The sequence below is a fragment of the Pteropus medius genome, unplaced genomic scaffold, assembly GCF_902729225.1.
Source record: "Pteropus medius unplaced genomic scaffold, Ma_sr-lr_union100, whole genome shotgun sequence".
Lineage (NCBI taxonomy): Eukaryota > Metazoa > Chordata > Mammalia > Chiroptera > Pteropodidae > Pteropus > Pteropus medius.
In genome coordinates, this window is record NW_024342467.1 from 20,252,830 (window position 1) to 20,280,485 (window position 27,656).

The 27,656-nt window shown below is 47.5% G+C and overlaps 1 protein-coding gene across 1 annotated transcript in view; it reads right to left on the reverse strand.

Moving 5' to 3' along the window:
- Positions 1-27,656, reverse strand: part of AOAH (acyloxyacyl hydrolase) — a 137,377-nt gene that overhangs the window by 16,310 nt on the left and 93,411 nt on the right. The window contains exons 15-20 of the mRNA XM_039862763.1: positions 17,323-17,359; positions 15,825-15,899; positions 8,667-8,839; positions 2,428-2,486; positions 2,277-2,336; positions 873-969 (exon numbers count right to left, since the gene is read on the reverse strand). Of these exons, the coding sequence (XP_039718697.1) occupies positions 873-969; positions 2,277-2,336; positions 2,428-2,486; positions 8,667-8,839; positions 15,825-15,899; positions 17,323-17,359 (501 nt within the window). The remainder of the gene's footprint in view (positions 1-872; positions 970-2,276; positions 2,337-2,427; positions 2,487-8,666; positions 8,840-15,824; positions 15,900-17,322; positions 17,360-27,656) is intronic.

The following is a 27,656-nucleotide window of genomic DNA, read 5'->3' on the forward strand; positions in this document are numbered from 1 at the left end:
TCTGCCTTATCCCAGCTGTTTGGGCTGGGGCGGGGGCGGGGGGGTGCTTGGTGGCGGGAGATAGAGGTGATAAACTCTGGATGAGAAATCGTCCACCCGTGGCTCACACCATAAAGCTTTTCATTAGCATCAACTGGCAGTCGATCAACAGGAGGCTTTTCTCTTGTACAACAATTGCTTAGATCGAGACTAGAAGGATTAAAGCCAATAAATAATAACTTTTCAAAGTCAAGATATAAAGGAGAAATCCGTAGCTCCAATGATCATGCCTGTGTTTCTGTGGCCATTTATCAGTGACCCCCGTGTATGGACAGAATTCTAGAAAAGAAATACTAATGTCCTTTCCAGGAAGCTGGGATACGATTGTCCGCTCTGTCACACGCAAATCTGAGGTCCCTCCCATTGGCACCCTGATTAGTTTCTTTATGTGTGGGGCCTGTGAATCAGCATTGTCATGGAGTCCCCCGGTAAGTCAGTGCCCACCGTGAGAGGCACTGCCTTATCCCTCATTCCCGTCACACTCATGTTTAGCCCAGCGGTGAGAGGGACATTGCTATACTGGCAAGAATGCGTTAAGCACCTCCACTGACCTGTTGGCTCCCCGCCAGAGCCTTTTCTAAATGGTCACTGGTTCTGCTGCTTCAGGGATTCTAAAATGATGGTGATGTAAGGAGTGATGCTGAGTTTCCACCTTCCCAGAGTGTCACACTTTACCTTTCTTCAATACTCAGAGCTATTAGTGTGTCAGGATGGTCGTGGTGGGGGATGGGGGTAGGATGGAAACTCTGGCTTAGAAACGTCTTGCTGGGGAGGCTCTAAAGTGTAGCTGCTGCTTTTGTCTTGTGTCAAAACCCGAACCAAGCAATACTTACTTTCTTGGAAGTCAAAATCCACGTAGAAAAGATTGAAGTTTGTAAATCTCTGGCTGGTTGCAATTTTTTTCAGTGTATCGGAGAGTTGTTCTGCCCTCTGAATACAAAGGAAAGGGAGAATTCTGTGAAATCTAGGCTTTGGCTTTTGTGAAACAATTCAGGCAGAAGGCAGAAATCAATAGTCCCACCCCACCCCAAGCCAGCAGCACAGAGCAGCTCTGCACATTAAATTCTATTCATGTGCAAATGGTCAACCAAGGAGAAAACTGTTAAAATTCATTAGGAACCAAATCCATGCAAAGTAAAGTAATAAGATACCACTTTCCTCCATGGGATTGGTGGAAAAAAGATGAAGAATCATGATAAGAGAGCGTATTGCCACGGGACAGGCGCGGGGGATGTCAATTTGTTTAACCTTTCCAGAGGGCGATTTGGCAAAGTGGATCAAATCTTTAAACAAGTCGTGCTCTTTGACCCCATAATTTTTCTAGAAATTTGTCTCAAGGAAACAGACATGGTACACAAAACCACACGCACACACACACACACACACACACACACACACTCATCACAATGCTATTTATTACTGTGAAAAAATTGGAAACCCACATATCCAACACCAGGGGACGAAATAAATCCCAGTCCGTTCATATATTGTATATTCTAAAAGGATTATAACATTACGATGTGGAGAAATCATTTAGAGCAGCAGAAGGCATAAAACAGTACGTGTATTCTGACTCTATGTAGGGAAAAAGCCAAAACTATCCATCTATGAAAGTGATACTGGAAAGACACATATGAACTTCGGATGGTAGGATCTGGGATCTGGGGTGATTTTTGTTATTGTTCTTTCTGCTTTTCTATATGCTCCCAGGTTTTTTTTGTTTTGTTTTTAATTAAAATATATTTCTTTTGTGGGAAAAAATTAATAAATCTCTTACAGAGAGGTTCTTCGTTATCTGTGAAAATGTGCGTGAACCATGGTTCCCTTAGAGAAGAGAAAGAGGTACCTGTGCCCTCGTTTGACCTGGCAGAGCTCCAGACACGCACAGGCTGTGCCTGGCTCGCTTGTCTCCGCCTCTGCAAATATGCCTAAGACCAGCTCAAAGGGGTGTGTGTGTGTGTGTGTGTGTGAGTGTGTGTGCATGCATGTGAGAGAGAGGCCTGGACCGAGACAGTGACCAAGGGATGCGGTAAGAGTGACAGACCCAGAGGAGGCAGAAGGAGACAGACGAGGCACCGCACGTTCTCCCAGCTCCTCGATCCCCCGGAAGTTTAATGTCTCTGTCCGCCAGCCGGAAGGCCATCACCTGCCACAATTTCATCCTCAATGAAAACACTGCAGAAAATACAGGGAAAGGGTGATCTAAGATGGCACCAAAGGGCCTGTGACAGTCCTACCTGTGAAGTGAGAGTCCGGAGTGTCTTGTTGGAAGACATCCAGCCGTGGCAGGGGCTGACCTGTGAACAGGAAGACACCCTCTGATTACGGAGGAAGAGCGCTGGTGTCGTGGGGGGAAGAGGGTCTTGGGACAAGGCCGTGGGCGCTCACCTGGAGGCAGCTCAGGAAGGTGTAGAACTGGTCATAGGTCACGTCCTCATTCAGCTGGCCTGGGAAACAGAGAGGTCTGGCATGTCGTATGTACTCCAGGAGACAAGATGGGTGACCTTGACTCCCTGGCGGAGGCCGACATTTCCAGGGACCGGACCTGATTTTTCAATAGCTGTTGCTCTTGAATGCCTGTGCTTTCCTTTCTGAACCTTCTAGAAATTCAGGCTGGCGTTGGGGAGAACCTTAAGGAGTTCATTCCCTTCTTGAGCTGTTGGCGTGGGCTAGGGCGGGGCCTGGGGGAAGACCCTGGAAAGGAGTCCGAGGGTGCCACATGGGCCAGGGCATCGCCCCGGCAATGGCCTCAAGTGCCAGGTTCCCGTGGGGCACGGGAAGCTCAAGGTGGCAGTCGACAAACCCTCTTTTCTAAGTTTATGAAACACCCAAGTGCGACCCAATTATCTCATGCTGAAGACCCGGCAAGACATTCTGAGAGTTGGAAGAGCTGACCATGCGCTGCCCTGCAGCTTGGTGACCCGAAGGCTTCCAGGAGGGTCTGGCCAGCATGCTACGTCGCTGCAGGGCCTGGCGCGTGTCTTGGGTGAGCCCTAAAGAGCGGATACGCTCCTCACTTCCTTTTTGGTGCAAGTTAAAGAGGGGTCTGTGAATGAAGGCGCTGAGTGCCACATGCGAGCCCACCGAGGGTCTTTCCAAACATCGGCTGGAGACGCGGACTGTGTGAGGGTTCTCTCCCCCCTGCCCCGCCAACTCCCCTCTCTCCCTCCTTACGGCACACCCACCCCCTGAGGCAATTCAACTCTCAGGCACTCCCAATTCTCCGAGGCGAATAACAGACGCCTTATCCATTAACACTTCTCTCATGCTCAAAAAGATAAAGGGAAATAATAGGCCATATCTGGGAGCAGAGAGAAAGATTGAAGGTGAAGGAACGCGGTCTTATTTTTCACTTATGCCTCAGATCAGTTAGACTGAAAGATGGATTCAATTTTCTTGTCATAGAAAAAAAAAAAATCTCCATGTAGGTGAGTGAATCTCAAGACTGGAAAACCACAGGCTTATTATCACCACTAAAGTCACAGTGACACGCCAGGCCGCCTCAGCTCCCCAGATCACCACGTTTTAGATGAAGCCCAAACCACTGTCTTTGCTTCCATTTTAGGGGCTCAACATGGAGGCCTGAGCTCTAACTCTCTCCAAGATCCTGCTTTTCACTCCTGAGGCTTCTTTTCCTCTGTCTATTTATTTTTTTGTCTGTGTGTTTTTGGAATTCGTCTCCTTCCTCTGTGTGTCCCTCCATCCTACCCACTGCAGTGACTGACGGACACACCCAGCCCGCACTCTGCACCTGGGTCCTTTGGTGGAACCAGGGCCTCGTGATGAATCTTAGGTAGCTTGGCTGGGACCCTGGCACCCTGCTTAGCCCTGACGAGTCCCTTCTTCCCGAGAAGTGTCCTCTCTCTCTTTCCCCAGCCCAGTGGCTAACGTCTCTTCAACTTGGGGGGAGGTGGCACCTCACGCCTGACCACGAGTAGCACTTCTGTACCTTCCCCTTTCCTACCTTCAAGCCTGGATTGCTCTGCTGTCCAGAGGGACTGAAGCTTGTCCTGCTCCTGGATCCCAGGGACTCGTCTCCTGGCTCCCCACTGGGAATGAAGCCCGGCCTCGGTCTTGCTTCATCCGGCTTATTCCCTTCTTCCTGCTGTCCTACTGCTGAGGTCCCAGCGCACCTCAGATGAGACCACAAGGCGTGCCATCCTTCCGGGCCTTCTCCCAATCCCCGTCCCTTTCCCCTCTACCTCCCTGCCATCCTGGCACTGCCACCGACTGGACCGGGTTGATAAAGGGACGATTCTAGTGTGAGCGGGTCAGTCTGCTGCACAGAATGTAGGTACAGTTAGAAGATGACATGCCAAGAGGTGGGTCCCCTTCTCTCCGGCCCTTCTGCCTGTTAGAGGGTCGGGCGGCTCAGGGTGGCCATGTGGAGGTCAGGTGGGAGAGCGCGCGATGGGCTTGCGGTGTAGAGAAAGAGAAGAAATAGTTCTCATGCTTTGCCCCCTACTGGCACTGTCAGCTGGCCATCTACTCCTTCTTTTTGGGTGTTCGCTTTTATCCCTGGTCCTTTAATGGTACTTTTGCCTTTTGAGGAGCCTGAGTCTAAAGACCGACTCTCTCTACATGTCACACCTGTAAAGAAGCAGTGCCTGTGACTCCTGGTCAGACAGTGAATCTGCCGAAGAAAGCTGACCAGAATGACCAAGGCAAGGCAGAAGGACTGTCCCGCAGTGGCCAGCGATCACAAGGGCTGAGTTACCAGTGTGTGTGTGTGTGTGTGTGTGTGCGCGCGTGCACACTCGCACACGCCTGGGGATGGGGGTGGTGGTTGGGGGGGTGGCACTGGCTGGACCAGTGATGCCATATGCTCCTTCTGAGGATAAAAGGGCATTTTCTGTAAGTTTGTTTCTCAGTCATTTGTAAGCTCCTTAGGGCAGGGCCTGTGGTATTTATTTAATGCCGGGATCTTAATTGAAATTTTAGGCACCATGAAAGCTTAGTATCAACAAAGATCAATTGCACCTCCAGGAAATACCATCGAGGGTACGAAAACTGAGTGAAACCACATTAATCCAGACGGAGAGAAAGACAGTAATCAAATATAAGGCGTACTACTACAACGTATTTTAAAATACGTTATGTTTTAAGTTCACTGTAATCAGAGGTAAACGAAGCCGCCGCTGACGTTTTGTGGCCCTTCGTGGAAGAGCTGCTTGCAGACCTGTTTGCAGCCAGTGATCCCCGACATTGTGGCCAAGGTCCAGCCCTGAGGACAGCCCCCCGGATGCTTGGGGCTTGTACCAGTGTCCCTGACGCTTGGTCATTTCACTGTTAGGATCAACATACTGTTTTCCCCAGTGGAGTTGTCTTTTCTCTCTTCCTTGAGGATGAGACCTCCATTTTCGTGTCATCTTTATCCACGAAGCACGTCATACTTATCTCAGACATATTCGCGGAAAGGCTGCCTTTCTCATAGACTATGCTTGAGAGGGCTCGTCACTGGTCAAAGCGGACCTTTCTCAAAAGATGTTGCATAAGTAGAATCCTAACCTGTGCAACGTACTCTCTGGTAATTCCTCGAAAAGGCGATCTGTTCTCGCCAGGACTTTTACTTCCTGGTAGAGGCTGTGGGGCTGTCGCGGCCGGTGGCAGCCAGGCGCTGACCGGGTAAGTGACCTCAGGCATGGCCGAAGAGGCCAGAAGCCGAGCGGAAGTCATCACTGCCCCCTCCCCGGCAGGAGCGAGCTGGGAGCCTGCTGGCTTCTGCGCCCCCGTTACCTACCGATCTGATGCCGTGGCATTCAACCTGTGCTAAACGGTCAGGCGGACTTCCTGCCTGTCCTACGGAGGCACAGAGGCCATGTCACCGGTCCAGGGGCTGGTCCCCAACCCCTTCTGCTCCCGGAACCCTTTCCTAGTCCTTAAGGGGTGGCCACATCGTCCTGTTTTAGGCGCAGAGGGAGAAATGCATTGGAAAACCTCCTCGTTTGCTTCCACAGCCGTTAGCACAGCGACATGGGAATCAGCCTGGGGCGTTGGGCTGTGGATGGAGGTGAGACCCGCTCTAACCTAGCCAGAGCATCTAAACCCAGAGGCTGGTCCAGCACTCACCAGCTTCCCGCTGGTTCATGTGAGACGGGAACGAAGATCCAACGATTGGATTTGGAGCAGGAGCACGACAGAGACGAGAGGGCAGCAGCCCCGTCTCTAAGCCTCTCATGTCATGTGAGTCGTGTGCCTACCGCAGAGTGACGGGGAAGCTGGGTAAAGCCTGCCTTCCTCCCAGGGTCTAGGAAGGACCCTGATGCTTCACTGAGGAATTTATAATCCATCGCCCATGGCAACCAGGCAGCAGAAATAATTTAGAAAATGAATAATAACGTAAAAACATTAAACAGGTTATTGATGGTTTCGACTTTCTCCCTAACTGGATTTTTTTTTTTTTCCCCAAAACTAGGATCGTTTATATAGGACAAACTTGTCGCAACTTTCCCTTCTTCCTCTTTCCCATTACTGCATTTCACAGCAGTTTGAGGACAAGGCAAAGCCTCGAGCAGGGCGTTTTAACCTTGGCACTACTGACGACCTTGGCACTACTGATGACCTTGGTTGTAGGGGCGTCCTGTGCTATTGAGGACGTTTAGGAACCTCCCTGGAGTCTACCCGCTAGATGCTGGTAGCACTGCCTCCCCAGGTGTCGTAATGGGTGGGGTTGAGCGGGTCACTCTGGCTGCAAACCAGAATCCACTAGAGAATCCACCGAAGTGATCGATGAGTTTCCCAATCACCTTCCCCACCGACCCCCCGCTGCCCCGCTCCCTTCCAGATGGCATGGAGTCATTATTACATGCCGTGGGTAAGTCAAAGGTCTGAAAGAATTTACGGAGCGGTCGAACCAGAGTTCATGGAAAGAGAATGGGATTTAAGCCGAGTCTCTATGGGTATGACGGGGTACACTGGGAGCATGTCTTCCTTCCCCAACTTCCCTGCCTCGAGCATTTCTCCGCGTGGGAGAAATTTAGGAATCTGAAACATTTGTGTGGAAACTGCAGTTTTCACATCCAATGGCTCAGAGACACCTTGTCAGCCCAAGTGGCTGTCCTCCGCGTGTCTGAGGCAGCCCAGGATGGAGGCACGTCCTCCTCCACGTCACCGTGTTGCTATTTTTGCGGGGCGCTGTCGAAGCCGCGGGAACAGCAGAAAGCTGCTCTCCTCACGCGAGGCTAGACAGTATTTTGCTTAGATAATAACAACATCTGTGGCGTGTTTCTTAACTGAAGAGGAAGTGGCCTCAGTCTCACTGGTGAGGAGCCTGGAATGTGGGCGTCTACCACTGTCCCCCCACTGAAAGGACCAGAGACCTTTGAGAGCTGGTGAAAGGGCCCTGCTCTTTTCCCGTGGGGGGAGGCATGGGACTTCCTCAGGGAGGCAGGGGGTTGGCTTAACAAGGGGTGCAGGAGGAGGGCAGGAGGAGAGTGAAAAGGCACAGAGAAGTTACCCGTGCAAGGGACAGCCCTCCTGTGGAGGGCACCGAGGGATGAGCTCCAGGTCTTGTCCCTCTGAATTGCTCCCCTGACTCAGGAGGAAGTGCGTGGCCTGCCAGCACACGGCAGCTCGGGTTGGTATAAGGAGCGGCTGTGGCCACACCAGAGACAGAGCTGCCCCTTAATGCGACTGGCACAAGTGCCATCAAGTTGGGGCTGCGTGGAGGGTACCCAGGCCTCTCTTCGTAGGTGCCTGTCACAGGGAGCGAGGCCACACTCTCCGTCCCCCCTTCCTGCCTGTGAGTTTTCTCCCGTAACACTTATCATCCCTGGAGTACTTCTGGAATCTTCCTCCCACTGGAATAGAAGCCTCACGTTGGCAGGGATTTTTGGCTTTTGTGTCCACCGCTGGTTACACATTGCCTAGAACAGTGCCTGGCACATAATGGGCACGTAATAAATATTTTTCAAAGGGACATTTTCCTCCACAACTCAGAAAGAAGAATTGTGCACCACCCAGCTTATATATACCATAAGCTAGCTACGCAACATTTGGCAAGCCAGCTGACTTGTCTGAGCCTGAGTTTATTCATCTGCAAAACGGAATTAATGAAAACATTGATCTCACAGGAGTGTTTTAAGGTGCAGCATGGCAACCTTTCATAACGTGAGTTACCACTGCTTTTGCAGCATAATGCGTCTGGAATGCTAAAGATGGATCGGAAGTTTCTGGGGCTCTTTAAAGCATTTCAGAGCCAAGGACTCCAGGGCAGTGAGGAAGCGGGGAGCAGGCCCTCTGCCCGGCTGCGTGCTGCGGAATCCTACCTGGCCCCGGTGGGGCGCTCACCCCTGAGACTGGAAGAAATCCTTCCCTTTGACTCGGGGCTATCAGCTCATTTTAGAAATTACCCTCAGCTCAAAGAGTTTCTTGTTTTAAACCCTTACCTTTCGATTTGTCCTTATTCTTCATTAAATACTTCCGCCCTTTGTGGCTCCGGATCTGATTCTGCCTACCTTTGAATACTGACTTTTAGATCCTGCACCTGGGGTCTCTGCCCTTTGTCAGTTCTTATCCTTGTACTGTGCTGGCATTTTAGGTATATTCCTATACGATATGAACTATATATACATGAACTATATCTACATTGACATTGTTAAAGAGTAGATGTGTCTTCGAACCAATACCGAGAGGATGATATCTGTCGTGTAGATTATCCCAGAGAAAGGTTCCATCTGGTAAGCCGGATAGGAAAACGTGGCTGCCATTCGGCAGGTGGGAATTTAGAAACTTCAGAGTCTCCGTGACCTTGGAATACAGTTGCTCAGGAGTGGTCATTTCTGGGACTGGGTCTCTCCGCCTGTTAGTAAAAGAAACAGAAGACATCTTAGTAGATGACAAGGACAGAGGCATGCAAATACAAAATACCCTCCCTTGAAGCCACCCCATCCCACCATTGGGGTGGTTATTCGTGCTATTTGCAAAATATTCTTGGCTTCCTGACTCCCTCGAGGTTGGGCGCGCCATGTAGCTGGTCTGCCTATGAGTTATGAGCAGAAGTGACATATGTCATGTTTGGTGGTAACAGAGCCTCTAAAAAGCTCTTTTCCTTTGACATGGGTCTGGGCACTGTTCTAGATGGCAGTTACTTCACCAGTCTGAGTCCTGGAACAGAGGTGCATGATGATTCTTGATGGACATGTAGTTTGAGTGGGAAGTAAATAGTACTTTATGCTATGAAGATTTTAGGGGCTGTTTGTTCCTGCAGTATAATCTTACTTATCCTGACTGATACACACAGTTAATGATATCAAATGGATCTCGTATCGATTATTATTTGTTTGACACTTGGAGGTCTGCAACTTGGTTTTTAAAACTTTCCACATATATTATAGTCAAGGAAACAGAATTTCACTGAAATGAAGTTATATTATGTGTCTATAATAGATCCTTCCTTTTTACACTGAATTTGAACTTTCATGAATTTCCTGATAGACTACTCTTTCAGGCTATACCCCTGTGATGCTATTTGCCAACAGACAAGTCCATTTTGCATGCCGCCTTTTTTTTTTATTTCCATAGTAGTGTTTGTGCTCTATAGAAGATCTTTGAAACTTTAAATTATATTTTTCTCTTCTTGTTTTATAAAAGTTAGTAAAAACATAAAAAGTTTTGAAAGTAGTTAAAAGAACATAGGCCTCAAATCAAAGAATTTAAGAAAAAGATGGAAATCATAAGTGAACTGAAAGCAATTTTTAGCTTCTATCAGACATTTTTGAATTTAAAATGGTTAACTTATTTTAATTTGGTTTGAAAAAAAAACAAAAATAAGTAAGGTACAAATATATTCTAGAAATACATCATTGAAAGTTACGTTAAGTCTTTCTTTTTTTCTAGTTATGTTTAAGAGGCAAGGTGTCAAATAGGGATGCTAGAGAACTTTTTTGCTTTAATATGTAAGTCTATTATTGTTCATTTTTGCAGCTGTCTTTTGTATACACTTTCAGGAATACCTCAAGCTCGAATTAAGATACAAACCTACATTAACCTGGGAATATGAATTCTCTAAGGTTTTCATCTATGCTTGAAGCTCTAAACTGCCTGATGTCAACCTGAATAGAATAATGCTACAAGTTGTTTTCTACTCTGAGTTCTTAAAACTCTGAAGTTACTGAATGACCCTGTAATGGGTTGGACGGCCCCTCCAGAATGTGACTTTATTTGGAACTAGGGTCTTTGCAGCTATAATTAGTTAAGACGAGGTTGTATTGCATTAGGGTGGACCTTACATCCAATGACTACTGTCCTTATAAGAAGAGAAGACACAGACACATGCAAGGAAGAAGGGCATGTGAATGTGGAGAGATTGGAGTTACGCTGCCACAATCCAAGGAATGCTAAGCATTGCTGGGAGCCATCAGAAGCATAAGACAAAAAAAAAAAAAAAAAAGATTTTTTCCATTTCCCAGACTCTTCAGAGGGAGCATGGCCCTGCTGACACTTTGGTTTTGGACTTCTAGCCTCCAGAGCTGCGTCAGAATAAATTCCTGTTGTTTCAAGTGTGTGGTACTTGGTTACAGCGACCGTAGGGAATGTAATGCAGATCCCAAACCAGAAAAAGTAAGTCCAATACTCACAGGCTGGACCCACGGCCTAAGTGACATGGGAAGAGGGGACAGGGAGAGGCTCCTGGGGTATCCACTATCCTTGCTTTTAAGGGAGCTATTAAATGGGCATCGTCACTGTCACTTTGGAGGGACTTTTACAAAATGGATCAAAGTTTGAAGTTGACTTAACTTTTGACTTGAAATTTCACTTTCAGGAAGCTGTCATATAGTAACAGTTCCACAAATATATAAAAATGTACCTACAGATTACAACATTACTTGGAATAGAGTAAAACTGAAAAAAGCCCCAAAGCCTGCCTACATAAATTGCAGTACCTCCATGCAGTGGAATGCTATACAGCCGTTAAAAAGGATGAAGGACGAGATACAGGTGATGGTTGCACAATATTCTGAATGTATTAAATGCCACTGAATTAACGGCCCACTTTAAAATGGCTAATTTTGCATTATGTGAATTTCACCTCAGTAAGATAAAAAAATATAAAAAAGAATGAAGTAATCTCTATGTATTAGCATGGAGAGTAGCATTAGTTGTTGATTGAAATGGACAAATGGCAGAGCAGTAAGCACAATATAATTTCATTTAGATGAATATTACAAATATGCAAATTGGAATCTGCATAGATACCATCTGGCTGCACATACATCAAACTCTCATGATTGGTCAGCTCAGTGCGGGCAGTAGGAAATGATCATGGGGAAACTTTCACTTCCTAAGTCCGGTATTATTTGAACTTTTCACAATAGATGTTACTTTGTAATTAGAGAAACAATATAAATAGAACGGATTTCCATATCACTTTTATTATCCTTCCTACAGGGGAAAAAACTGGACTCCATCCAATCTTTAATGCAAAAGGGAGAAAACATTGTAATTTCATGTTATTTCTCTTCTGCCTGCTTCACTTAGTCAAATAAAATCACTTCCCAAATGACTGCTATCTGCTATCCAGAGGTGACAAGGCTGACCACAGCTATGAGGATCACGGGGGCCATTTTATGACAGGCAACATGTACCCATGCAGAGAAAAAGGCAGATCGAGCGTGGCATTTCTGGATGCCAGTTGCGGTTGGTGTGTGTGCTTCTGTACTATGCAGTGGGTTGCTTGGACTTTCCTAAAAAAGGACAGAAAAAAAGAACGTGTCCCGTTTGAACAAACCCCAGCATGTAGAACAGAATGCTAAATTTATGGTTTTTGTTACCTCAGGACAAGTTACATTACTTTGTGAACACAGCTCTCCCTAACCTGATCATAAAAAGCACTCTCAGGATTCGAGAGCGGGCTGCCTAGACCCACTAAGGGCGGAAGGCTGGCTAGGGGCTTTGGCTTGGCTGTATACACACAGAAGCTATAGAAGGCTCTGAGTTTGCGAAGGGGCTGCAGGCTGCCTTGTAGGTTTATTCAGACCAGAGAACCCACCCATAGTAACCAGGCTTTCTATTCACTGTGTGTTTGGAGTGCGACAGCAGGACTGAAATGAAAGCCAGTTGGGTGTCTGCATCCTGTCTTCTGTCACTGGTCCAGCTAGTGCACTCTGCCTGCTCACTTTCGCTTGGCGCCTTCATTTTTTTTTCTGTCGGTACAGCAGCACTTTGGTGCAAAGCGGTTATGCTGAGCTCATTCTCTCCAGCCACAGGAAGGCAAGGCGAATTAAAACGGAGCAAGTCTCTCTAGTCCCTATCTTATGATTATTTTTTGGTTAGAGACACAACTGTGATGATAAACATGGAATCTGAGCTAATTCGTGTTTGTGAAAAGAGCACCCCACAAATGAAGCAAGCGTCGCCGAAAAGGCTAATGACTCAGTGAAATAGAAATCGAAGGCTTGGCGTTGCTAACGGAAGGGTTTCCGGTCATCGGGGACAGCCACACGACCTACACCTGAGCGTGGTCAGCGACCTCCTTTGATGTGCACAGCAAAGTGAACCAGTTCTCAGAGCCCCGGCCCTTGGGAGGCTCAGGTCTGTCTTTGTCCTAATGAACGGCGTCTGATCATGCAAAATCCGCCTCAGACTTGGGTGCAGGGCTGGGATGCCTTCATCCCCCTGGCAGGTATTCCAGCAAGATTGCACCTGGCTGATCGCAGAGAGACGTGCCGCCACCAGGAGAAGAGGCAGACGGCCGCTTGGAAAACGTCTCCCGGATCCGGAGCTGAAGCCCTGAGACCTGCCAGGCCTGCGCGTCAGACCTCCCCACGCCCCGTAATAGAATGAGCCCCATCCTCAGGCCGGCCAGTTGCAATCACATCACTGACCTTCCACCCAACCCCCTCAAAGAGGCGTCTTGACACAAACTGGGAATGGGATGGGCACTCTTGGGCCCACATGCCCCAAGCATAGGGACCTTGGGTCCCCTTAGAGTGTGGCTCAGGACATGCTGGCTGCTTGGGAAACTCCCTGTCATCCCCTTGGCCACCATGTTGCCACGGAGGAGCCTGGGGGAGGGACTTCCTCTAAGTAGCAGTCTGTCCACTCCCTCCTCTGCTGGTTTTCTACCATTCGATTGGGTGGAAGGATAGTTTCTGGGCAGTCCAGGCTCCTTGGGTCAGCATCTTGGCCAACTTCTTAATGCAGTGCTGATCAGATGTCCAGGACGACCTCTAAAGTTTTGACAGTGCAGAAAAAAAAACGTTTGGGGGGCCGGGGCACACAAACGACCTGTGGTGTGTGGGTGGAGGTCCCAGCTCTCTCCATCAGATGAAAAGTGTACAATCTATAATTTCTAGGTCCACTATAAAAAATGGAACCATGTCAATTTATGCGACTAGCGCTAGATGCTTTTATAATTCTATCGCATTTCCAGCAGTTCCAATGTTCTTTTCAGGGCTGCCACGTTGGGATGTTGGGGAAGTGTTGGCATCACCCTTTATGATCTGAGCGTCTTAAGGACATTCCCATTTCCCACTGCCAACCCTGGTCCCCTAGGTTCTGCTGCTGTAGCTCACTCACAGCTGCCCTGTTTCTATGAATTTATTTCCTTCTGAATCACTCACATGCTAGGGCTTCACGGATAATGACAGGAAAAGCCCAGGGAAGCTGGACTGGCTTAGGCCAAACCGAGTAGTTACAATGAGAAAGTGAGGTTCATCTACATGAACTTTTTTCTTGAATTCCAGACATGAAAAGCTGTCTTCCGATCCTGACCTTTCATTCATTTAACAAGTATTTATTGAGCAACTACATGAGTTTAGAGAATTGAGAGAGAAGCACATAGTTGCATTATTTTGGCGAGAGTGGGCACCACCATGAAAAAGAAAGAAAGAAGTCAAGAAAATATCCCCAAACTTGCTCCAGGATGGACTTATTATGCAACTCGTTGCTGGCGTGAGCTTTCTGTGAACTCACTTTGCTCTTTTTAGATTATCAACTCCACCTTGACATGCTGGCAGACGAGGAGGTGCAGTTGCCATCTGTCATTATTTTTCTAACCCCTCCACAGAACGGGCACCGCGGGGACAGCTCACGCTGCCAGCTTTGTTCTTTCACCCAAATGCTTGGGGCTTCTCTGCCCAGATCCCAGCAGGCCGCGAGGCTGGCCCGGGTCTCTGGCTGATGGCTGTCTGCCCTTAGGCTCTTTGGGAAGGAAAAGCAGGACTGGGCTGGAGGGGGCCCCGGGTGAGCAGATTCTGCCGCCAAAGGGCACTTTCGGGATTTGGGCTCTTGGAGTCAAAGCCTCTCTCTGCGGGCGCCCTTAACTCAGTCTAACCAGTCTGTCGTCTGTCCCCTGCAGCGCTGACACGACCATCGGTTTGTTCTGTTTTGTGATGGGACTGGGGCTGAAGCTCAATGCTTCTCCTTCTGCGAGCAGCCCGAGATCAGGCGCTGTGGCCTGCAGAGCCTGGCGCAGTGCTCGGCACATCACAGGTGCTCACGGCATTACTTTTAAATGCGTAAGAGAAAGCAAGCGAGGCCAGCGTGGACTATCGAAAGCACACGGGATTTCGTCGGAGACCCCGGTCTGGCTCTCGGCTTGGCCGCTCACTGCGGTATAAACGAGCTCCTCGACCTTGCAGATCCGGTTTTCTCAACTGTCAAATGGGGACAATCATACTTGCCTTACAGGGCTGCTCTGGGGATGAGGCGAAATAGGGAATGGTATGACTGCACTCATGGCAGGTTTGGGGGCTGTTTGCCAGTTACTGGAGAGTTCCAGGTGGTTCGTCACAGAGGTTGGGACTTGGGTCCTCAGCATGTAACCTTGATGACTCTGAGTTCTGAGGAGAGCCGTAAACCAGCTTTGGGGATGCCAAGGGGTGTCTGGCACATAAGCATCTCTGGATCACAGTGTGGTACCTCCTGAGCGGAACTCACTTCACTGGTTAGGTCTATACCTCCTTCGCCGTAAGAATTCTAGGGCTCTCGCGGAGGTGTCCATGAGGGCAAGTGCATTTTAATAACACTGAACTTTGAGGTACGGAAAAGCAAAGGATGGGCAGTGAGCAGGACGGCCTGGGTCTAGAGCTACTCAGGGTGGAAGCCAGCTCTGTCAATTCATTGGGCAAGTCACTTCACCCCTCTTGGCTTTCCTTTTCTGCCATTTTCTAAGATGGTGGGTGGGCGGCTATTGGGGAGTTGTTCTAGATCCGATGTCTCCCTTTTTTCTTTTGGCTGTGAGCACAGAGCAGACAGCATTCACATGTGCAGCATATTCTTAGGGGCATACGCAGATTTTGAACAACCTTCCAAACTGTTATGGGGTAACTAAGGTATTCAGCATTTTGAGATCACTATTGATCTTAGCAGGTTAGCAAAACCACTTTCTTTCTTACTGGGGCCCTGGGAATAGGTAGGATTGGCCGTGAATTATGTGCAGTTTCTCTGCAAATGCTCTAAGTGTATGGAGTCTCGACAGCATGAGTAAGTGTGTGAGAACAGGAGCGAGGCAGCTGTTCTTAATTTTGTCTTATTTCATTTAAAAAGTCATGATTCTCAGTCTTGGATTCTTGGCTAGTAGAAGTATATTTCTCGTGCTACAGCTCGGAACTGATCACGACACACCCATTCGTTGTGAATCAGAGCAAAGACTTAATGGATTGGATGTGTTTTAAAAAGGGTCTTTCAGCATTACCTGTTGATTTCGTTGATTTCACATGCGTCTAGGACTTGCTAAGACAGAGAACTTCAGCCCGACAGCAGGCTACTGCAATGGAGTGGAGTGGACAAGGAGGGATCCCCGAGTCAAAGACTTTTCAAAACCTTCTTTCTCAAGAACTCACCCATTGCAGACATCATTCCCAATCATGGCATAAATGACGATGGCTGGGTGGTCCAACAGTTGGTTCCTAGACAAACTGAGAAGCCACAGATGGAATCCGAATGTCAAACACTTGGAAACCTAGCTTTGTAACCAATGTCGCAGGCTGGGCCTGGGAAAGAACCTTCGCAGGGCCGCCCTCTGTCAACTTTCTGCTATTTGTCTTTCATTCTAGTGCCCTTATTCCCTTTTCCCACATTCTTCTCTACAGACTTTAACCTACTTTCCCATTAGGGAAAGACCACAAAAATGCGTAGAGTTGAAAAGCATGGGTTACAGTCTGCAGAAGGGCGACGAGCCGCTGCCTTTTTAGCATCCGCCGCATTTGTCATCCATCGACACGGGTGGGTTACCTGGGTTACTTATGTTCGGATTCGTAAGACAGCCTGACAGTCGTGGGCCTGGAGCTAACTGTGAAAAATCAAGGGTTTCTCAAGGATTTCATTCCAGGGCCTCGCTTCTGCCCGAAATGAGCACAGAATTGTTTTCTTATGCATAAAGCAGGAAAAAGAAAGAATCCTTTTTGCCCTTTTCAGATACTTTGGCCAGATATAAGTTTTATCCACGTCGAATGCATTTTTTACAATCTTTCTTTAAGGACATATATACATGAATCACCTCCAATGCTCCCTGGCCCAGGCAGGATGTTCTCCGAGTGTCTGCAGAGTAACAAACTAGCTACTGATGCTCAGTGCAAGCGATTATGGGGCAACAACAGAGTTTTCATTCATTTTTCAAAATGAGAAACCCAATTTATTTATTTTTATTTATTATTATTATTATTATTTACTGTTTTTTGATTATATTTATTTTTAAAATTCATTTTTCAATTATGGTTGACATTCAATATTATATTAGTTTCAGGCATACAACATAGTGATTAGACATTTATATACCTTACGAAGTGCTCACCCCAATAAGTCTAGTACCCATTTGACGCCATACCGAGTTATTACAATATTATTAACTATAGTCCCTATGCTATAATTTACATCCTGTGACTATTTTTATAACTGGAAATTACCTTTGTCATCCATCCCCCCAAGCCCTCTCCCATCTGGCAACCATTAAAATGTTCTCTGTATCTATGAGTTTGTTTCTATTTTTTTTAAATTAATTTATTTTTTATGTTGACATTGGTTAACAAATCCAATGTTTCAGCTGTACACTTTACCACTAAGGCATATGTATATTTACACTGTGTGCCCACCTCCCGTAGTTAGATTTCTTTCTGTCACCACATATTTGACCTCCTTTACCCCGCATAACTCCCCCTTCCTCCCCCATCCCCTACCCTCTGGTAACCACTAGTCTATAGTCCATGGCCATGAGTCTCTGTCTGTTTGTCCTGATCATTTGTTGCTTTTAGGTTTATATCTGACATATAAGTGATATCATGTGATTTTCAACTTTGAGAAACCCGATTTAAAAATGACTTCTCATATCCCTCTTCCACTTACCTTTCTATAAATTTCTTCAGGTTTTGGGAAGATGCACCTGAATAATTAAAATGAAGAAAATAATTAACATAACCCCAAATTCTTTGGATTCACAGATCTCAAGACTTTTCCTTAACACGAATGAGTAAACTTTCTCGTAAATGACAGAAAAATGTGTATATCTATCACTAGAGAGAGAAATCACCCAGAAGAGGAGGAACGAGCTGAGGGATGAGAGGAATAGTAAAAAGGATTCTTCCAGAACCATCCGTCTCCCTGGAGAGCCCCAGTTGATTGCCCGCCGGTATTCCTGACACTCCCGAGGCTCCCCCTGCTGGCCGGCCCGCGCAAGGTTCAGACCGTAGAGCTGATCTAGTTCTACTTCTCCACCCGTTACTGCCTGTAGTATATTTCCTACATGAAATATTAGAAACACTCTGTTAAGCACTTATATTATTCGTTCATTTAGGTCTCAGCACAACCGTGTGAGAGAAGCACAGTCGTATTCCCATTTTACAGGTGAGGAAACTGAGGCTCACCTAAGTGACTCTCCCGAAGCCATACAACTAATAATTTGGAGAACTACAATTCAAACCCCGCCCCTTCTGCTTGGAATACTGAGCTCTGTCTGACACCGCTTCTCTAGGCGGGGAATCTAGAAAGAGAGAACCCAAGTAGGTTTTCCTGTCCCTTGGAGGCTGGTCTGCAGTAATGAGTGAGTAATCCTCAGGTGGGTGGTGTAACCCAAGGGACAAGGAAGAGCTTCCAGTATCTTCCTGCCTTGGAAGCTTGGGGAGCAGGCACATTTTATGACAGAGCCAGTGCGTGTTCCTGTAACCCGCATGGGAAAAAGAGCAGTGCACCGCTGTGAAGGGCACGCCGGCACGTGTTCCTCTGAAGCTGGCACATGTGACCACGCAGTGACCGCCTCTTTGTCCCATGCAACTACGTGCAAGCGGTATGGGCAATGTTGATGTTCTCTTGGCTGATTCAGGACGGTTAGTATATTAAATGAATATTGACGCATTTCCTTTTTTATTGTGGTAAAACATACAGCATGTAGACTTTACCATTTTTACCCTTCTTGAGGGTACGATTCAGTGGGATTAGGAACATTCACATTGTGGTCCAGTCGCCACCACTGTTCCTCTGGAATTACTCCCCATGAACCCCTCCCCCGGCCTCTGATAACACCATCCTGCATTCTGTCTCTATGAATCAACCATTGTCGGTACCTCGTCTAGGTGGAACCATACAATAGTTTTGTGTTTGGCTTATTTCCCTTAGCGTAGTGTTGCCAAAGTTCATTTATTTGGAGCACGTGTCAGAATTTCCTTCCTTTTAAAGGCTGAGTAATATTCCATTGTGTGTATTTACCACATCTTGTTTATCCAGTCACCCGTCGATGGGCATTCGGGTTGTTCCCGCCTTTTGGCTATAGTGAGCGATGCTGCTGTGAAGACTGGTGTGCGAGTGTTTATTTAGGTTCCTACTTTCAATTCTTTTAGGTAGATACTTAATGGAAATTGCCGACGATACGGTAACGCTATATTTAATCTTGGAGGACACGCCATGCTGTCTGTTTCCCGTGGCAGCCAGGCAGTACATTATTCAATATGCACACGAACGTGCGGATTAAGAGCGGGTGGTCCCTCCCGGGCGCACGCATCTGTCCCCTCTTCCCACTCGTTTGTTCAGCCACCGGCCACGTGCCCGACGTGCAGTAGGGAATTAACAGGTGAGTGGGTCGTGGCCTCTACACCAGAGGCGTAGCATCGATGGGACAGACACGTAACTGAGTGCTGGTGCAAGGTTTAATGCAAAATCAACCCCACGGCTTGAAAAGAGGGGAACCCAATGTGATTTGAGCCTGTTCTCTCTGCTCGGAGAAGGGGCTGGATGTTGCAGCACTGACTCTTAAACATAGAGACCCAGAGTGTTTCTGGGTGTTCCGTTGCTCCCTGTTGTTCCCTAGAGGGAGGAGTAGGGGGGGCGGCCATCGCATGGCAGCCCAGTGCCTGCCACACTCACACTCATCTCGTCGGCGGGACCCTGCACTCACTTCCAGCCCCATGATCTCAGCTCTCCATTTTCAGTAAGATCGCGAATCACGAGGTGTTTCATTCTCACTCTTGGTTTGTGTCTTAATGAGAAATGAAAACTAATGAAAGCTCAAGCCATGAGTGAGGAAAAAAAAATGAAAGGACCAGATCAGGCCAATAACTTTCCTCATTATCCAGAGAACAGCTGGGGATTTGAGGTGCGGGTCACCCACGGAGCCTGAGGAAAATGAAAATGAAAACCTGTCACGGCCTGCTTCGTGGTCAGCCTCTTCCCCTGGCCCATGCCACCACATCCCTTTGCTGCTGGACAAGGAGGGCATGTTAATCACAACCGGTCGGGGTGGATTTAAAAACAGCAATCACGAACATCCACTCCAGGAGAGAGGAAGTGCCTGCTCTCCTTTACCCCAACTTTTTTTTTCTTGTGGCTATTTATTATACGAACGTAGAATTTTCTTTGCTCCAAAGTTGCTAAACCTTCCGGGATTTCCATTTCCTTTTGAAAATCTCCGTTTGATGTAATTAGTTCTCTTCTTAATTCTCTTCTGCTGCTGTTCTGTTGTCCGTCTGCCGGTGCCATCGACGTTTTCCCTCTCCCTCCCAATCTCTATTATCTTTCTCTCCTGTACATGGACTTCTTCTCAGCTGCTGATCGGGCTGCGGCTGCTGCTACCATTACAGAAAGCACTCACTGAAACAGTTGAAACCAGAAGATGCAGGAGGAGAGAGCGCTCCTGGCCTGTGGGATGTGGCCAAACAAGGCAGGCATTCGAAGAACTGGTATCGCCCGTAAGAGGTACATACGCTGGTCTCTGTGATTATAGTTCAGAGAAACAGAAAAGGTTGGACTGTGGAACAGGGGCATATAATTTATTTGTCAAGGTGGTCCAATGGAGGAATCTACCTGTTCCTAGTTAAAGAAAGAAGGGGGTCCTTATTGGCCATCAGAGCCGTCCCTTTTAAATAAGGCACGGAGCATTACAAGAAGAGAAGGAAGGTTTCGTGGAATCTCGGCATTGGCTGTCATTCCATACATGAATTTCAGCTTGCATCTCCACCGCTGGGTCAGTGCTGACCACAGCATCGAACCCGTCACATTCTGTGCACCCAAGTCAACTGGTAAGACACTTTCAGTGGTCGTGCCTGGCCCTGAGCAGGTGCTCAGTCCCAAATTCTTCATGGAAAGAGATGATGGGGTATATTTAAGTATAAGTCTTCTTCACGAGTTAAGTCATTCATTCGTTAGTTTGGTAACATTTATTAAGTATACTTGTTATGTGCCAGACATTGTAATAGATGCTGGGGACATATCAGTGAATAGGAAAGATATAGTCCGTGTTCTTGTGAAGCTTAGAGTGATTAAACAAGGAATACACATGTAAAAATGCTTTTCACACACGACTCAGAAACAAATCCCTAGTTTAATGCCACCTTTGTTATAACTATCTGCATAGGACAGGGGCGGGTCCAGGTTTTGAGTTGTGAAGCTGATATGATTTGGGGGATCCTCTTTAAGGAAAAGAACATAAAACACGAAAATGAGACCTGACGTAAAGGAAAGCCGGAGTGAAAAGGGACAGGTCTTAGCCAACCGCGGTGAAATGTCCTGGGCATTTTGGATATTACGGCTCTGAGTCTTGTCACCCTGACAAGTAGGCGGTCACCCTGGTTAGATGGTGGTGAGTTCTAACCAGCCTTCTATGAGGTTGTGAATTCAATGTCAGGTCCATTCTCAAAGCCCTCGTAGTGCTATTTTGATTTGTCTCGTGTCTGTGCCATTGAGTGGCCATGCTGGGCCCCGGGCAGTGGTCTAAGTTCAGTCCTCAAACTCTTTGATGTGCTATCAAGGGTCAGATCCACGCACGGGGAGCTCGGGAGTGAGCCCAGGCGTCCATGAGCCACGCGACGGGGATGCTTCCCCGAGCACCGCCCTCTCCGTGAGCTCCTGGTTCTCTCTGGTCCCCTGCGCTCCCCTCTTGGGTCCGAAAGCTCCAGCTTTCATTCTCTCACCGTCCTATGCATTTGTCACAAATTCACTCACGGTGGGATCCAGCGATGGGAGGCCAGAGTGAGAAAATAAGCAGTAGGGGGTTTGCTCGCGCTTCCGGTTGGAGAGGCAGTCTCCCACCCCAGCCCCCCAGAATTTTAGGCACCTGCAAGCCCCCACTGGTCACCGCCAGGAGGCCCCTTTTCTGCCTCTAGAGTGAACGAGAGGGTTTCTTCCAACATGATGTCTCGGAGCCACCGTCTACTTCTGAGTTTTGGGCCTTGAGTCCAGGCCGGGAGATATCAGAGGACGAGAAGATGCTGACCCCCCCGGCGGCTTGGTGGCCCTCCTAATTCCGGTTTGCTTCTCCAGCCGACCTGCTGCTATTTGCTTTTTTAGAGAATCTCCTCTACCTGTTCTAGGTGCCCTGTCCAGTTTGCCAGCTGCATTCGGCGGGACAGACGGGGAAGTGTGCTTTTACTCCATTGTACTTGGAACCAGAAACCTGAATAAAAAGTGCATGGAAAATGACCTAAAATAAATCTAATAATGTCACTTAACTTTAATTAGATTTTAAAAATGCAGATTTTCCTTGTATTTTCATAATTTAGGAAGCATTTTGAAGAGCATCATTTATATAATCCAGTTAAAAAAATCTGCCATGAGAAATTTAAATTCCTTCTTGTCTCTAAAAACATTTTCTTGCAATAAGCAGAAACATTCAGACTAGTACATTGACCTTGAGCTCAAAATAGTGGGCGCTTAATAATTGTTTGTTGTGACATTTCCCGATGATGATTCTATTACCGAAAATGCTTTCAGATTCTTAAGTGTGGTTCTAAATTTCTGTGACAAACTAGAAAAACGATTCTCCCAAACACATTTTTAAAAAGAAAGTAATAATTTCCCAGCGTCGCTTAACTATCCCCCACTCTCAGCATTGGACACAGCTTCACAAGTATCCTTCAGCCACACTGAATTTCTTCCTCAAAGATTATTTTGCCCTCGGAACTTCTATGCACTGAGTCCTCACCTCTTTCTGCTTTGGGATTTCATTTCGTTTTTTCTGTAGGGCTCTCTGCTCGGACGCGCTTCCTCTGTGACGTTTTCTTGCCCCTCTCCAGGCCGAGTTCATGCCTCTCACTTCCAGAGGCCTCGACCTACCTCTATTTTAGCGCCGTTTACAAGAACCACAACTGCTTCCTTATTTGTCTTTCTTTTCCTTTTAGTTCTGATCTCCTAGAAGACGGGGACTTTGTCTCGTTCATCTTTCTATTTCTAGTACCTATGGCGATATTGGAGGGGACACAGAGGACGTGGTGGGGGCAAACTCAAGTGGAGAAGGAAGGGAAGGAAAGCAAAAGAGGTAAAAGGCACATCCCAGGATGCAGTGGAGCTGATCGAAACCCAGCCAGTTCGTTTCGGTTATCGACATCCATGGCTGTGTGCTTTCTCCCTGATATCCGTTACCTCAAGCTCCAAACCACAGGAATCTATTAAAAAGAGGCCCCCTAGGACACAAGGAGCCTTTGCCACAGACAGTTACGTGAAAAAAGTGTAAGATATTTGCTTCCGACTTTGCCCTCTGCAGGTGTGAAGACTCAAAAGGTACAGGCTGAAAATCCTGACCTAACAGAAGACCCTAAGCGCACACTTTGCACATGGCTGTCACTGTCAGGTGCTCTCCCAGCTGGAGGATGGGGCAGGCCTGTCTGGAAGGGCTGCATAGATGAATACCAGGAAATGCTCCCATCTAGACTGAAGCGTCTCCATTGTTTCATGATTCTTTGAAATTAAAAGTCTTGAAGGTATTAAAATAGGAATAATACCCCCTAATAAAAGGAAGGAAATGTATTCTTCTATATGAAATGTGTCACATTGAAATGTTTCTCTTTCAAACTTTTCTGCTATAATTAAACATTGTATCTTAGAGACACATTTGGTTCTTAAGAGAAATAGCGAGCTTCCACGTCTGAGTGTATCTGTAAACATATGACTTTTAGATCAAGCATCTCGAAAATTGTTTCATACGCTGGCCTGAGATTTGCCCCTTTTTTCTAGTTTCTCCAGCTCTGTCAGATTCTCTCCCATTCTCCAGATGGCTTAATCAAAGCCCAAAGGGAGGGAACCAGCAAGATGGAGTTTTTTGGAGGCGTGAAAGATGTAGCATGGGTGGAGAAGTTAAGAAATTCAAGATCAAATTTGGTTTGCAGCAAGAGGACTGGGGGTGGGGTTGGGTAGGTGAGGCTGCAAACACATGAACTTTGGCAAAACATTAAAATTCTCCGTTTTTTGTATTTATATACTTCCAGTTAATTCTCTACCCGCCATTCTCCCAGTAAATGGGTGAGCACCTGGGAGCACAGTGAGGGGCCACCGCTCACAGTACAGAGGGACACTAGGTCCCAGTAAAATCATGCCCGGAAGCGCTTCCAACTTTCTGAAACAAAACAAGCCCAGACAGGGGTTTATACCAAGGTTTTGCTAAACCTGCAGAAGCAGAATGAGGAAAGGCTGCCAGTGAACACGCTGCTCTGCTCCGAGCCAGCGAGGTCTTGTTCCGAAAGTTCAGAGTGACCCTGAGTGATGCCCATACCTCCGACAGAGACTCGGGCTGCGTGGGGCCTGTTTTCTTTTTTTTTTAACAGACAAGTCTTGTTTATTCTGGAAGTAAATACCTTACGAATTTTTATTTACTTAAAAATACGTACTATTTTTTTTTTTTAAAGTATGGAAACTACTTACTACTTTAAGCGTTTCCTTCTACCCTTTACTTGAAATGAAGCATAATCTAGCTGATCGTGGTTTCCGGCCACCACGGAGGTGTCAGGCTGGCACGAGACGACCGCGCGCACTTTGCTTCTCTTCAAAGGTTAAGTGGAATTCCTGGGAGTCATTCGGGTCCCAGGTGCTTCACTGTCAGACTGGGAGCCGGACCTACAGCAAAGAGCTCAGCTCCCAGCAAGAAAGGCAGGACCGGAGGGCTGGGCAGACTGGGCTCTGCTGGGCTCTGCTGGGCGCTGGGCGTGTGCATGAGCCGGGAAGGAGGGCAGGCGGGGACAGCGAGGGCTGAAGAAAAGCTCACATTCATTGAGTCCTCAGTGAGCATGCGCCCCGTGGCCCAACGCCGAGGTCCCGACTGGAACACGCAGCAAAGGTGTAGGAGATGGTTTTGGGGTCCACAAGCCGTACCGGCCTCCCCAGCTCATACTGCCTGACATCCACGCTTGAAGGTCTAGTTTCAGAGCACTGATCATCCTGGCTAGAGAGAAACCCCCTTATCTGCTTCTGCTCCTTCCAGCATGTTCTAGAGCTCCCAGCTCAAGCACCCAAGGCCTGTTCTGTTCTCTAGCATCTCCCAGCCCACAGCTTTTAGCCTTTGCTCCACCCTCAGCTCTCCCTCCCCTCAGCCTCGATCCCGGCCTTGCCCTTGTTCCGAGGCCGCCCCATCTCCCAAGCGGGCCCTGTCTGGGTTTCCCCGGGGCTCCCTCCGAATCCCGCTCGCCTCTCCTCCATCACTCGCCCCTGCTCGCGTCATTCTCAGACCTGCCATCTACGTTTCCATCACTTGCCACTCCTGTTCTTAGCCCAGTATTTTTTTCTCCCAGAGAGAGCCCCCTTCTTCCTGCCATATTCTCCAGATGGGGCTGGCGACCCGTCCTCCACCCCCATTCCCTTCCCGCCTGCTCCCGTCTCCAACGTCTGGAGATCCAACCTTAGATGCTGCTCTTTCCGTCCTCCAGTTCTTGGAGCCACAGGCCTTCTTGTCACGGACATGTATCTTTTAAATTTATTTTTTCACATTTACTGTTTCTTTAAAAAAAAAAAATCTATGTTGAAAAAGTACCTGATTTTTTATAAACGAGGTGGTAGGTGGAGTTCGCGATGATGATGGATATTTAGAGAGCACTGAGTTTTGCGCATTTGACCTTTCCACAGCCCTGCCGCGGGGTTCGGGTTTGGACTGTTATTATTCCCCCGGCTGAGCAAAGCGGGCCCTGTCTGGGTTTTGTCATGAATTCCACAGTGTCATGTGACACAATTTAAAGAGCTGGCTTTATTGGGGGAGGGGCAAACTTGCAAGACTGGGCTTGTTTCCTGAATCCGGTCATCCCACCGAGTCACCCCGGGTCAGGATGGAGTGAGCCCGTGGGAGCCGGCTTGTTGTCTAGGCAACCCGGAAAGACATCCGGGGTCACTTTTGGCACCTGCGCTCATGAAACCACAACCCCGGGTTTAGAGATGCAAAAGATGCCGGAGAAATTACATGATTCATCCAAGTCCCACACTCATCCCATCCCAGGGCCTAAATTCCAAACGAGTTGGGCTATTTACACTGCGAGGAAGGAGATTTTATGAAGCAACGAGGGGAGACCGCTGCTCCTGTGACTGGGCCTCACTTTGCACCTCTGCGGAGTAAGGTGGTGGTCCGCGAGGGGCTGGTTTTCACCTTCATTGTGCTGGCTCCCCCCGACCCGCATCCTCCCACGCTCCGTTTTGGTGAATCGGAAGCTGTAAGGACCCCTGCAAACCACCCGCTTTGCAGGAGCCTGGCTGTGCCCAAACCCCACGCCAGAGAATTAGTAGCCAAATTAAAGGTCACCTCGACATTTCACAAGTTAAAATGCTTTATAATCGCTGGTAATGGCTCACGGTACAGATAGCTATAGGAATTCTGAGAACTCGTACCTCAACATCAAGATGAAAAAAGGAGCTGTTTCTTTAATTCTTATTATATAATTTTTAAGAAACGCTTTAATATTCTATTCAACTCTTTCCTTTCTCCTCTTTCTCGCTGGCTCTGAAAAATAAGTGAACCATAAATATGCAGGATGTAGAAAGCTGACTTTTCTTATATCTAATAAAAGCCTTGGGGAGTAATTGAAATAAGTTGGCGTGGGGAGTCAGGTTACGTGCTGCATAATATTCAAAGAAGATCTATAGTGAGGAGAAGCAGCAGTGAACAGGAATGGAGAATCAAACCAGAACATTAAATAATGAGTAACTAGGAGAAACTAAAAAAAGAAAAGTTTTCTTAGAATTACCTCCTTAGAAAAAAACACTCAAGCAGCATCTTCTAAGAAGTCCTACTCGACAAAGTGAACATTCCCTCTATTTCTAAGGGTTGCAAATTTAAAGAAAAGCAAGGCAATAGTCTCTCCTGCCCTCCCGACAACTATTCATTAGACAAAAGCCTCACGGAAGCCACAGGTTTTGCGCAAATTTTGACACGCTTGGTTTTTCACGAGTAGGCTCTCCTCCAGTCCCTCCGTCCCCGCTTTTGATCTCCACGTTCGGAATTTTAAAAGACTATTGTCAAGATGGCATACCACAAAAGGAGAAACATCTCCTGTAAATGGTACCGAGGACCTTTTGGAGTGTGTCACTTTGGTCTTTTGGATTTTACAAAAGGTCACTGTATTCGTTGTGGGTAGACAGTGATGTTGAGTTGACACGTTCGGGTCTCGTGGAGAGAGAAGAGAAGGTGTCACGGGCACGTGGAGTGAGCAGCTCGCAGCTTGTGACCGGGGCGAATGCTATTGCTTATCCCTCGTGCTGAGCCGATGCCCTCGGCTGTGGGACCTCGGGCCAGCCCTGTACCGTTCCTAGACTCCGTTATTTATTTCTAGTTTTTTTTTTTAAAGGATATTTCTATCTAAAAAGAAAATCTTTGGGAAACAGAAAAGTGAAAAACTAAAAGCAATCACCTATAATTTGTCAAACATCATGATTTGGGTGTGTTTTCTATGTACAGCTGTTTTTCCTCAGTTATTTTAAAAAAATGTAGTAGAAGTTAAACTATACTGCCCAACTGTACGTCCTAGGATTTCTTTTGGCAGCGTTCTGTCTTTCTAAACAAAAATATATAAGCTTGTAACCATCGTTTTCTAGAACTGCAGAGTATCGCATGCAGGGGGTTTTGTTCTTCGGTTTCGACAGCCCGGGCTGCGTTGACGGGGGGCTTCCCACAGCTCTGGGCCTGTGAATTTCTCACTGAAGGCGAAGAGCAAGCGCAGCGAGGGGCTGATAGTCACTTTGGTGATTCCCGGCCAGGTTCGATGACGGCTTCCCTGTAAACTGCTGGTCGTGTTCACACGCAGAGAGGCGAGGCCGACCTCCTCCTGTAGGTGATCTCAGACCGTAGGCCAGTGACTGTCTTATCTTTGTTGGTGTCTGGGCCGAGCCAGACGAGCTGGGAAAAAATTCCAACTCTTGCTACTTACTGTCTCTGCGATCTAGGACCAGGTTCTTGGTCTGTGTATGCTTCTGTTTTCCCAACTGTTACAGTGGGGACATCATTACAA